General features: G+C 49.0%; 1 protein-coding gene across 1 annotated transcript; it reads left to right on the top strand.

Annotated features, from left to right (window-relative positions):
* The first annotated feature begins 738 nt into the window (after positions 1-738).
* On the top strand, positions 739-5,726 carry S100A11 (S100 calcium binding protein A11). The gene is made up of 3 exons (XM_038768871.1): positions 739-836; positions 2,847-3,002; positions 5,292-5,726. Exons 1-3 carry the CDS (start codon positions 834-836, stop codon positions 5,463-5,465), a joined length of 333 nt encoding a protein of 110 aa, XP_038624799.1. The 5' UTR covers positions 739-833; the 3' UTR covers positions 5,466-5,726.
* The last annotated feature ends 7,206 nt before the right edge of the window (positions 5,727-12,932 follow it).

Raw genomic sequence — 12,932 nt, 5'->3', positions numbered from 1 at the left:
GATATGTGTGTGTCTGGGAGTGTGTGTCTGTTATGTGTGTGTCTGTGTTTGGGAGTGTGTGTGTCTGTGTGTGTGTCTGGGATTGTGTGTGTCTGTTATGTGTGTGTCTGTGTGTGTCTGGGAGTGTGTGTCTTTTATGTGTGTGTCTGTGTTTGGGAGTGTGTGTGTCTGTGTGTGTGTCGAGTGTGTGTGTGTCTTCTGTGTGTGTCTGTGTTTGGGAGTGTGTGTGTGCGCCTGTTATGTGTGTACCGGTGTTTGGGAGTATATGTGTGACTGTGTGGGTCTGGGTTTCTGGAGTGTGTCTGTGTTTGGGAGTGTGTGTGTGTGTGACTGTATGTGTTTGGGAGTGTTTGTGTGCCTGTGTGTCTGGGTGTTTTAGACTGTGAGCGCTTTTAGACCGTGAGCCCACTGTTGGGTAGGGACTGTCTCTATATGTTGCCAATTTGTGCTTCCCAAGCGCTTAGTACAGTGCTCTGCGCATAGTAAGCGCTCAATAAACACGATTGATCGATTGATCGATCGATTGGGCGTGTGAGAGTGATATGTGTGTGACTGTGTGGGTCTGGTTTCTGGAGTTTTTAGGCCTAGACCGGGAGTCCCTACGTGCCCAGTCAGGCCCAGTTGTGGCGGGGCAGGGGAGAGGAAAGGGTGACTCATTCCAGAGTCTCGCAGGGCGGTGGTTTTGGGGAGGGGGGAAGAAAGAGGGGGTTGGAGAGGCCGTCGTCACCATCTGGGCTGGCCAGGGGCAGGGGCAGGGCCCGCCTCAGAACTCCGCTCGCCCCATCTCCAAAGGACCTGCACCTCTGCTCCTCTGCCCTGCCCAGCCTTCTGCCATGGTGAGTGCCAACTCATGGCTTCCCCGGCCCCTTCTCCGCCCCCTGCTCCCCTTCTTCCCCTCCTTCCCTCCCACTGTCCACCTCCGGGTGGGCCCACCCGGACCACCCCAAGCCCAGCCGAGCTGTGGCCTGGACAGCCTCCTCCGGGTATCTAAAATTGCGGGTGGGAAATCAATCAATCAATCAATCGATCGTATTTATTGAGCGCTTACTGTGTGCAGAGCACTGGACTAAGCGCTTGGGAAGGACAAGTTGGCAACATCTAGAGACAGTCCCTACCCAACAGTGGGCTCACAGTCTAAAAGGGGGAGACGGAGAACAAAACTAAACATACTAACAAAATAAAATAAATAAAAATAAAATAAAATAAAATAAAATAGGAACAAGGAGGGGAAGGGGGGAGGAAAAGAGGGAGGAGTTAATGAGGCGTCTTTAAAAAAACCCCAATGTTGGTGGGGAGGGTGGGAGAGTTGGCCCACTTGGGGGCCAAGAGGGGGGTTTTGAAAGGGAAGAAAGACCAGAGTGTGGAGGGATTCCCGTCCTCTGGAGTCATGGAAAATAGAGGGGAGGGAATTCCAGGGAAACGCCTTTAAATGCTTCAACTCCCCCCACCCGCCCCCTCACCCCGTTTTCCTGCTCTCTTCTCCAGTCTGGAGACTCCCCTTCCCCCTCTCCAAGGCTCACCCTCTGACCAACTTCCGAAATCTTCCCAGCTCCTGTACCTCTCTAGCGGGGCAGAGCGGAACAGGAAGGGGGTGAGGAGTGGGAAGGGGCGGATCGTAAAGGCATCATGTCCCAGAGATCTGGGTAACGGTCAGGAATGTGCGTAACGGGAACAGTCAGGAATTGCAGGCTGTCCATCCCACCTAGCTGGTTGGCAGTTCCTGTCCTGCTCCTCGCCCACACATACACACACACACACACACATTGCCTCTCCCTTGGGGTGTAGAAATAGGGAGCGTCCCCAGGAAGTGTCCAGAGGGAGGAACTGAGGAAGGAAGGAGATTTTAGAGTTGGGCCCGAAGGCCCTATTATAAGCCCCATATAATAATAATTATTATTATGGTATTTTTTAAATGCTTACTTTGTGCCAGACACTGAACTAAGGGCAGGGGTGGATAGAAGCAAATCAGGTTGGACACAGTCCCACATGGGGCTCACCATCTCAAGCCCCATTTTACAGATGAGGTAACTGAGGCCCAGAGAATAATAGTAATAATAACGGTATATGTTAAGCGCTTACTATGTGCCAGGCACTGTACTAAGTGCTGGGGAGGTAACTGAGGCCCAGAGAATAATAGTAATAATAACGGTATATGTTAAGCGCTTACTATGTGCCAGGCACTGTACTAAGTGCTGGGGAGGTAACTGAGGCCCAGAGAATAATAGTAATAATAACGGTATATGTTAAGCGCTTACTATGTGCCAGGCACTGTACTAAGTGCTGGGGAGGCTACATGGTGATCAGGTTGTCCCACAGGGGGGATCACGGTTTTAATCCCCATTTTACAGATGAGGGAACTGAGGCCCAGAGAAGTTAAGTGACTTGCCCAAAGACACACAGCTAACAGTTGGCAGATCCGGGATTTGAACCCATGACTTCTGACTCCAAAGCCCGGGCTCTTTCCACTGAGCCACGCTGCTTCTCAAGTGAATCAGTTGGGCCCAGTCCCTGTCCCACATGGGCTCACAGACTCAATCCCCATTTTACAGATGAGGTAACTGAGGCCCAGAGAAGTGAAGTGACTTGGCCAAGGTCACACGACCTTCAGATTTCCAGGCCTTTGTTCTATCCACTACGCCATGCTGCTTCTACCCATAACTGCTCAGCCCCACAACCGGTCTATCTCTGCAAATGCTCCGAGTGCCCAACTGGATATGGTTGTCCCTGGGAGATTCTGCAGGAAGCAAAAAAGGGTTTTCCTGAGGGGGAGAGGCAGGGAGAGTGACCACCCCCAACTTTTCCTGGGTCTCCCCTATTCCTCACCCCCATCCGCTCCCTCCTTCCAGGCCAAGGTGATCGTCAACCCCACGGAAACGGAACGCTGTATCGAGTCCCTGATCGCCGTCTTCCAGCGTTATGCCGGCCAGGAGGGAAATAACTGCACCCTATCGAAGACCGAGTTCCTCAAATTCATGAACACCGAACTGGCTGCTTTCTCTAAGGTCAGAGAGGCGACTTCTGATAATGATGACATTTGTTAAGTACTTACTATGCGCCAGGCACTGTACTAAGTGCTGCACTGTACAGTCATCCGATCAATCAACTAATCGTGTTTATTGAGCGCTTACTAGTTCCAACCCGATTTGCTTGTATCCACCCCCCTCAGTGTTTAGCGCAGTGCCTGGCACAAAGTAAGGATTTAACAAATACAATTATTAAATACCACAATCGGGTGCAGAGCACGGTATTAAGCACTTGGGAGAATACACTATAACAGAGTCGGTAGACTCTTTCTCTGCCCACAAAGAGTTGAGAGTGTACAGGGGGAGATAGACATTAATATAAATAAATTACTGATATAGACATAAGTGCCTTGGGGCGGAGGGAGGGGTCAATAGAGAAGCAGCGTGGCTCAGTGGAAAGAGCACAGGCTTTGGAGTCAGAGGTCATGGGTTCAAATCCTGGCTCTGCCAATTGTCAGCTGTGTGTCTTTGGGCAAGTCACTTAACTTCTCTATGCCTCAGTTCCCTCATCTGTAAAATGGGGATTAAGACCTTGAGCCCCACGTGGGACAACCTGATCACCTTGTATCCCCCAGTGCTTAGAACAATGCTTTGCACATAGTAAGCACTTAACAAATACCATCATTATTATTATTATTAATAAAGAGTGCAAATCCAAGTGCAAGGGCGACACAGAAGGGAGTGGGAGAAGTGGAGATGAGGGCTTAGTCAAGGCCTCTTGGAGGAGATGAGCTTTTATTAGGGCTTTGAATGTGGGGAGAGCGATTGTCTGTTCGGTATGAAGAGGGAGGGTGTTCCAGGCCAGAGGGAGGATGTGGGCGTGGGACCGGCGGCGAGATTGACGAGATCATGGTTCGGTGAGTAGGTTGGCATCAGAGGACCGAAGTGTGCGGGCTGGGTTGTAATAGGAAATCAGGGAGGGAAGGTAGGAGGGGACAAGTTGATTGAGGGGTTTAAAGCCTGTGTCACCTATAGAACGCAGAGTGCTGTATTGAGCATTTGGGAGAGTACAGAAGAGAAGTAAACATATTCCCTGCCTTCAGGGAGCTTATAGTCTAGCAACGGAGGCAGACTCTAAACTAAATTACAGGTAGGAGGATATGTAATAACATATAGTTATGTTATTATCCACCTGTCTCCACGTTCTGTTTTGTTGTCTGCCTCCCCTTTCTAGCCTGTGAGCCCGTTGTTGGGTAGGGACCATCTCTATATGTTGCTGGCTTGTACTTCCCAAGCACTTAGTACAGTGCTCTGCACACAGTAAGTGCTCAGTAAATACGATTGAATGAATGAATGAATGAGTATAGTTCATTCATTCAATTGTACTTATTGAGCATTTACTGTGTACAGAGTACTGTACTAAGAGGTTGGGATAGTTCAGTGTCTATCAATCAGTGGTATTTATTGAGTGCTTACTATATATAGAGGACTGTACTATATAGCCTCCTGCTTGATTGTAAGCTCGCTGAGGGCTAGGATTGTGTCTACACACTTTATTGTTTCCTCTCACATAATAATAATAATCGCGGTATTTGTTAAGCAATTATTATGTGCCAAGCACTGGGGCATATACAGGTTAATCAGATCAGATACAGTCTCTATCCCCCATTAGGCTCCCATGAAGTCTAAATTGGAGGAAGAGCCGGTATTGAATCCTCATTTTACAAATGAGGAAACTGAGGCACAGAGAAGTTGAGTGACTTGCCCAAGGTCACACAGCAGGTCACTGGCAGAGTCGGAATTAGAACCCAGGTCCTCTGACTTCCAGGGCCTGCTCTTTCTACTAGGCCATGCAGTTTCTACAGTGCTTAGTACGGTGCTCTGCGGAGAGTAAATCCTCAAAGCGGCGTGGCTCAGTGGAAAGAGCATGGGTTTTGGAGTCAGAGGTCATGGGTTCAAATCCCAGCTCTGCCAGTTGTCAGCTGGGTGACTTTGGGCAAGTCGCTTAACTTCTCTGTGCCTCAGTTACCTCATTTGTAAAATGGGGATTAAGACTGTGAGCCCCCCGTGGGACAACCTGACCACCTTGTAACCTCCCCAGTGCTTAGAACAGTGCTTTGCACATAGTAAGCACTTAATAAATGCCATTATTATTATTATTATTATTGGTCGACTGATAAAGAAGGCAAGAGGAAGAAGAAAAAGGGAGCGTGTGATTGGTGATGCCATTCATGACATCTCCAAGGGGGTGGAGTGGAGGACTCAGCCACGATTCGGGAGCGGGGTTAGGGTGGCTCCATGACTGGTTGATGTCCTTTTTGCCCCTAGAGCCAGAAGGACCCAGGCGTCCTGGACCGGATGATGAAGAAACTGGACCTCAACTGTGACGGGCAGTTAGACTTCCAGGAGTTCCTGAATCTGATTGGGGGCCTGGCCCAGGCCTGCCACGCCTCATTCACGGCCGCACCACCCGCCACCCACCTCCAGCACAAGAAGATCTGAGCCAGCCCCCTCCCCTCCTCCCCTACAGCAGAGCCAACGACACCCCCAGAGTCCCCCATCCATTCCACACTGAAGCCCCCTCCCCTGTCCTATAGCAAACTCTGACACCCCCATTCCACACTGACAACCCCCTCTTCTACTATACAACAGAGCCCATGACACTCCCAGACATCCCCCCAATTCCACAGTGAAGACCTCTCCTCTGCCACCTCCCCTATTCCCAGAACCGCCCCCCCAAAATAATAATAATAATAATATTGTCGGTATTTGTTAAGCGCTTACTATGTGCAAAGCACTGTTCTAAGCGCTGGGGAGGTTACAAGGTGATCAGGTTGTCCCACGGGGGGCTCACAATTTTAATCCCCATTTTACAGATGAGGTAACTGAGGCACAGAGAAGTTAAGTGACTTGCTCGAAGTCACACAGCTGACAGTTGGCAGAGCTGGGATTTGAACCCATGACCTCCGACTCCAAAGCCCAGGCTCTTTCCACTGAGCCACAGCAGCTTCTCTAATGTGACTCCCACCCATTCTACACTGGCACTCACTGAGCCAGGAGCGGCCCAGCCCTGGGACTTGCCTCCCCCTGTCTCCCCACCCCTCACTTTATAGAAATAAATCAAAATGGTAGAAACAGTCCACCAGATGATCATGTGGGAGGATGTCGCAGGGGAGCACGGGGGTGGGAACACGTAGCACTGAGGGAGGGGCTAAGGGAGGAGGAGACACAATGGGGGGGGTCACACACACACTGGGCTAACCACTGGGGAAGGGACAAAGGGAGGTAGAGGCATTCATTCATTCAGTGAGTCATTTATTGAGCACTTACTGTGTTCAGAGCACCGTACTAAATGCTTGGGAGAGTACGTTATAACAACATAACAGACACACTCCCTGCCCACGAAGAGCTTACCGTCTAGAAGGAGAGACAGGCATTAATACACATAAATAAATTAAGGGTTATGGACAGAAGTGCTGTGGGGCTGGGAGGAGGGATGAAGAAAGGGAGCAAGCCAGGGCGACGCAGAAGGGAGGGCGCAGTCAGGGAAGGCTTCATCAATCAATCAATCAATCAATCGTATTTATTGAGCGCTTACTATGTGCAGAGCACTGTACTAAGCGCTTGGGAAGTACAAATTGGCAACACATAGAGACAGTCCCTACCCAACAGTGGGCTCACAGTCTAAAAGGGGGAGACAGAGAACAGAACCAAACATACCAACAAAATAAAATAAATAGGATATAAAATAAATAGGATATAAAATAAATAGGATGGAGGAGGAGGGCCTTCATGGAGGAGATGGGCCTTCACATAAGGCTTTGAAAGGGTGGGGGGAAGAGTAATTGTCTGCTGGACACATTTGAGTAATAAAGGCAAGAGCAGGAATGTGGGGGGTCATTCAGAGGGGGATCTCTGGGGGTCGGGGGAGTGGTGGTGCAATCTGGGCATCCTTCCTGGGGGCGGTGGCCACTAGAAGCTCCTAGAAAGAGGTCGGGGGTTGTGGTTTGAGCTTGCGGCGAGGTTGCAAGCGGATGTTTTGGGGCCCTCCCCCGGCACCCCCCACCTCACTGCAGTCCAACACTCGCGTTGTGTAAGAGGAAGTGTCTGCTGCCCTCAGCCCGAGGCAGAGAAGGAGAGGGGGGTCCCCAAGGGGGAGGAGAAACGATCCCCAAGCTGGAGGGGGACACCCGGGACAGAAACAGGAACCTGGAGACCCCCTCCCGCCCATCTCTGCTGCTGCTGCTCGGTTTGCATCCATGGGAAGGGGGTGTCTAGAGGAGGGGTGGGCTTACTCCATCTTCTGGGGGCGAAGAAACCCCCCCCCACACACACACACACAGTTTTCATTCATTCAGTCGTTTTTATTGAGCACTTACTATGTGCAAAGCACTGTCCTAAAGTCTTGGGAGAATACAACAGCGCTTAGTACAGTGCTCAGGCTTAGACAGTGCCTCGCACGTCGTGGCTCAGTGGAAAGAGCCCGGGCTTTGGAGTCAGTGGTCATGGGTTCAAATCCCAGCTCAGCCAATTGTCAAGCTGTGTGACTTTGGGCAAGTCACTTCACTTCTCTGCGCCTCAGTTACCTCATCTGTAAAATGGGGATTGACTGTGAGCCCCCTGTGGGACAACCTGATCACTTTGTAACCTCCCCAGTGCTTAGAACAGTGCTTTGCACATAGTAAGTGCTTAATAAATGCCATCGTTATTATTATTATTATTATTGTGTGCAGAGCACTGTCCTAAACTCTTGGGAGAGTACAACAACTCTTAGAATGTTGCTCAGTGCTTAGTACAGTACCTTGCACATAGTAAGCGCTTAACAAAGCCGGTTCTAATCCCGGCTCCACCCCTTGTCTGCTGTGTGACTTTGGGCAAGTCACTTCACTTCTCTGGGCCTCAGTTCCCTCATCTGTCAAATGGGGATCGAGACTGTGAGCCCCACATGGGACAGGGGCTGTGTCCAACCCGGTTTACTTGGATCCATTCCAGCGCTTAGTACAGAGTCTGTCACACAGTAAACGCTTTACAAATACCATGATAATATATGTATTATCATTATTAATAATTATAACAATGAACAGACACATTCCCTGCCCACAGTGAACACGCACACACACATTCCATCCCCCTCTACTGCAAGTTTGCCGCTTCCCAGAGACGTCGCCCAAGGCAGGGCCGGACCGGGGCCTGGGCAAGACCGGGCTCGTGGGGAAGCCAAGCGTGGGAACCGGGACCAAGGGGCGGAGGTTGGATCTCCACCGTCTGTGGCTCCAGGGGGTGAGGAAAGTTGGGAAGTGGGGAAGAATCTGAGGGAGAGAGGGCTACCTCCCTGTAATCAAATCAGTGGTGTTAATTGACTGTTGACCGATTCGGCTACCAAAGAACTGATCCTGTGTACTTCCTCTATCTACCTCTCCCGCCCTGTCTGCTCTGACAGTTTCTCTCTCTCTCTTTCTCACTGTCTCTCTTTTTCCCTCCTTCTGGCCCTCCTTCCATATGGATAAATGTCACCCCCCCCCTCAAAAAACTCCAGTGGCTGCCCATCCACCTCCGTATCAAACACAGTAAGCGCTCAATAAATACGACTGAATGAATCCCCCCACCTCCTTCCCCTCCCCACAGCACCTGTATATATGTATATATATATTTGTACGTATTTATTGCTCTATTTTGTTTGTGCATATTTATTCTATTTACTTTATTTTGTTAATATGTTTTGTTTTGTTGTCTGTCTCCCCCTTCTAGACTGTGAGCCCACTGTTGGGTAGGGACCGTCTTTATATATGTTGTCAACTTGTACTTCCCAAGCGCTTACTGCACACAGTAAGCGCTCAATAAATACGATTGAATGAATGAATGAATCAAACAAAAACTCCTCACCATTGACTTTAAAGCAGTTCATCCCCTGGCCCACTCCTACCTCACCTCATTTCTCTCCCTCTACAACTCAGCCCACACACTTAATAGTGATGATGGCATTTTTTTAAGCGCTTACTATGTGCAAAGCACTGTTCTAAGCACTGGGGAGGTTACAATTGATTAGGTTGTCCCACATGGGACAACCTCCTTAGCTCCTCTAAGTGCCAACCTTCCTACTAGGGTCTGTCTCAATGCCAAACCCTAGTCCAAGGCCTGCCTCGGGCCTGGAATGCCCTCCCTCCTCAAATTTGACAGGCAATTACTGTCTCCCACCTTCAAAGCCTTACTGAAAGCACATCTCCTCCAAGAAGCCTTCCCACACTAAGCCCCACTTTTCCTCATCTCCCACTCCCTTCTGCGTTGCCCTGACTTGCTCCCTTTGCTCTTCTTCCCTCCCAGCCCCATAGCACTTCTGTTCAAATCTGTAATTTATTTGTTTCTATTAATATCTGTCTTCCCCTCTAGACCATAAGCTTGTAGTGGGCAGGGAAATGTCACTGCTTTTTATTGCTTTGTACTTGCCCAAGCACTTAGTACAGTGCTCTGCACACAGTAAGCGCTCAATAAGTATGATCGAATGAATGAAGGAATATCTGCAATAATAATAATAATGATGATGACGATATCTGTAAGCACTTACTATGAGTCAAGTGCTGTTCATTCATTCCTTCAATCATATTTGCTGAGCACTTACTGTGAGCAGAGCACTGTACTAAGCTCTTTGGAGTGTACAATGCAACAATAAAAAGAAACATTTCCTGCCCACAATGAGCTTGCTATCCGGGAGCACCAGGATGGAGGGAGTTCTAAGCTCCGGAGTAGATACAAGATAATCAGGTTGGACACAGTCCCCATCCCATACGGGGCTCACAGTCTGAATCCCCATTTTACTGATGAGAGAACTGAGGCAAGGAGAAGTGAAGTGACTTGTCCAAGGTCACACAGCAGACAAGGGACGGATCCTGGATTAGAATTTAGGTCCTCCTGACTCTCGGGTCCATGCTCTATCCATTAGGCCGCAATGCCTCAGTTCTCTTATCTGTAAAATGGGGATTACTAAGTGCTGGGGTAGATAATAATAATAATAATGGCATTTATTAAGCACTTACTATGTGCAAAGCACTGTTCTAAGCGCTGGGGAGGTTACAAAGTGATCAGGTTGTTCCACGGTGGGGGCTCACAGTCTTAATCCCCATTTTCCAGATGAAGGAACTGAGGCACAGAGAAGTTAAGTGACTTGCCCAAAGTCACACAGCTGACAGTTGGCGGAGCCGGGATTTGAACCCATGATCTCTAACTCCAAAGCCCGGGCTCTTTTCCACTGAGCCACGCTGCTTCTCTACAAGCGAGATACAACTGAGTCAGGTTGGACACAGTCCATGCCCCACACAGGACTCACAGTCTTCATTCTCATTTTACGGATGAGGTAACTGAGGCGCAGAGAATAATTATGATAATAACTGTATTTATTAAGTGCTTACTGTGTGCCCGGCACTGTAACTAAGCACTGGGGGAGATGCAAGCAAACCAGATTGGACCCAGCCCCTGTCCTTTATGGGGCTCGCAGTCTTAATCCCCGTTTTCCAGATGAGGCAACTGAGGCCCAGAGAAGTGAAGTGACTTATCCAAGGCCACACAGCAGGCGAGTGGCCCGGGGCCACGCTGCTGTTCCTCCGAGGGCCGGAAGAGGGCGCCACGGCCCTGCAAAGAGGGCCGGCCCCGCCCTTCTGCCTTTGGGTCTTCGTCCCCCCCATCCCACCCTCCTCTGTCCCCCCACTTTTCTTCGACCCCCCGAAATTCCCCTGCTGCCTTTCTGGTCCGTCTATATGTCTAGGTGTCTGCCTGCCTCTGTCCGTGTCCGAGAGCATCAATGTCTCTCCATCTGGAAGGGCAGCAATCAACCAATCAGTAGTAAAAATAATAATAATAATAATAATAATAATAATAATAATAATGGTGGTATTTATTAAGCACTTACTAATGATGATAATGATGGGTATTAAGTGCTTACTATGTGCCAAGCACTGTTCTAAGCACTGAAAATAACTGTGGTATGTGTTAAGCGCTTACTATGTGCCCGGCGTTGTACCAAGCGCTAGGGTGAAGACAGCATGGCTCAGTGGAAAGAGCCCAGGCTTTGGAGTCAGAGGGCAGGGGTTCAAATCCCGGCTCCGCCAATTGTCAGCTGTGTGACTTTGGGCAAGTCACTTAACTTCTCCTTTAGACTGTGAGCCCACTGTTGGGTAGGGACTGTCTCTATATGCTGCCAATTTGGACTTCCCAAGCGCTTAGTACAGTGCTCTGCACACAGTAAGCGCTCAATAAATACGATTGATTGATTGATTGATTCTCTGTGCCTCAGTTACCTCTTCTGTAAAATGGGGATTAAGATTGTGAGCCCCCTGTGGGGCAACTTGATCATTTTGTAACCTTCCCAGCGCTTAGAACAGTGCTTTGCACATAGTAAGCGCTTAATAAATGCCATTATTATTATTATTATTACAAGCGAATCGGGTTGGACACAATACCCATCCCACCTGGGGCTCACAGTCTCAATCCCCATTTTACAGTAGAGGTAACTGAGGCACAGAGAAGTAAAGTGACTTGCCCAAGGTCACACAGCAGAAAAGTGGCTGAGTCGGAATTAGAACCATGACCTTCTGACTCCTAGGCCTGTGCTCTACTTACTATGCCATGCTGCTTCTACTATGTGCTAAGCACCGTTCTGAGCACCGGGGTAGATATGGTAATCAAGTTGTCCCATGCGGAGCTCACGGACTTAATCCCCATTTTACAGCTGAGGGAACTGAGGCACAGAGAAGTGAAGTGACTTGCCTAAAGTCACACAGCTGATAAGTGGTGGAGCTGGGATTAGAACCCACAACCTCTGACTCCCAAGCCCGGGCTCTTTCCACTAAACCACGCTTAGTGGCATTTATTAAGTGCCTACTATTCCTACTTCTACTAATAATTATGGTATTTGTTAAGCACTTACTATGTGCCAAGCACTGTACTAAGTACTGGGGTAAATACAAGGTAATCAGGTTGGACACAGTCCCTGTCTCACATAGGGCTCACCGTCTCAATCCCCATTTCACAGGTGAGGTAACTGAGGGCTCAGAGAAGTGAAGTGACTTGCCCAAGGCCACACAGCAGACAGGTGGTGGACCAGGGATTAGAACCGATGACCTTCTAACCCCCAGGCTCATGCTCTATCCACTACACCATGCTGCTTCCTTAACACTGTACTAAGCACTTGGGAGAGTACACTCCAACAGAATTCGAAGACACATTCCCCACCCACAACAAGCTCACAGTTTAGAGGGAGAGATAGACATTAATATAAATTCATAGGTAATCTGTAGTATAATTTAAAGATATGGCATCTCAGGTCTGTCTAATAATTAATTTTAAAGAAATGATGGATATGTACATAAGTGTTGTGGGGCTGAGGGAGGGACAAGTTAAGGGAGCCAATCCAAGTACAAAGGCATCACAATAGGGAGCGGGAGAAGAGGAAATGAGGTTTTAGGGAAGGCCTCTTGGAAGAGATGTCACTTTAATATGGCTCTGAAGGTGGGGAGTGTAATTATCTGTCAGATATGAAGAGGGAGGGCATTCCAGGCCACAGGCAGGATGTGGGCGAGAGGTCGGTGGTGAGAGAGATGAGATCGAAGTACAGTGAGAAGGTTGGTATTAGAAGAGCAAAGTGTATGGGCTGGGTTATAGTAAGAGAGCAGTGAGGTGAGGCAAAGTGATCGAGGGCATTAAAGCCTGTTGTAAGGAGTTTCTGTTTGTTGCGGAGGTGGATGGGCAACCATTGGAGGCTCTTGAGCAGTAGGAAAACTTGGCCAGAATGTTTTTGTAGAAAAGTGATCTGGGCAGCAGACTGAAATATGGACTGAAGTGGGGAAAGACAGGAGGCTGGGAGGTCAGCAAAGAGGCTGATACAGTAATAAATAATAGAGGCAAGGAAGGATAAATGCTTGGATTTGGCGGGAGGAAGGGGCAGATTTTAGCGATGTTCTAAAGGTTAAACTGACAGGA

The sequence above is a fragment of the Tachyglossus aculeatus genome, chromosome Y4, assembly GCF_015852505.1.
Source record: "Tachyglossus aculeatus isolate mTacAcu1 chromosome Y4, mTacAcu1.pri, whole genome shotgun sequence".
Taxonomy (NCBI): Eukaryota; Metazoa; Chordata; class Mammalia; order Monotremata; family Tachyglossidae; genus Tachyglossus; species Tachyglossus aculeatus.
This window is presented reverse-complemented; position numbering and strand designations above follow the sequence as displayed.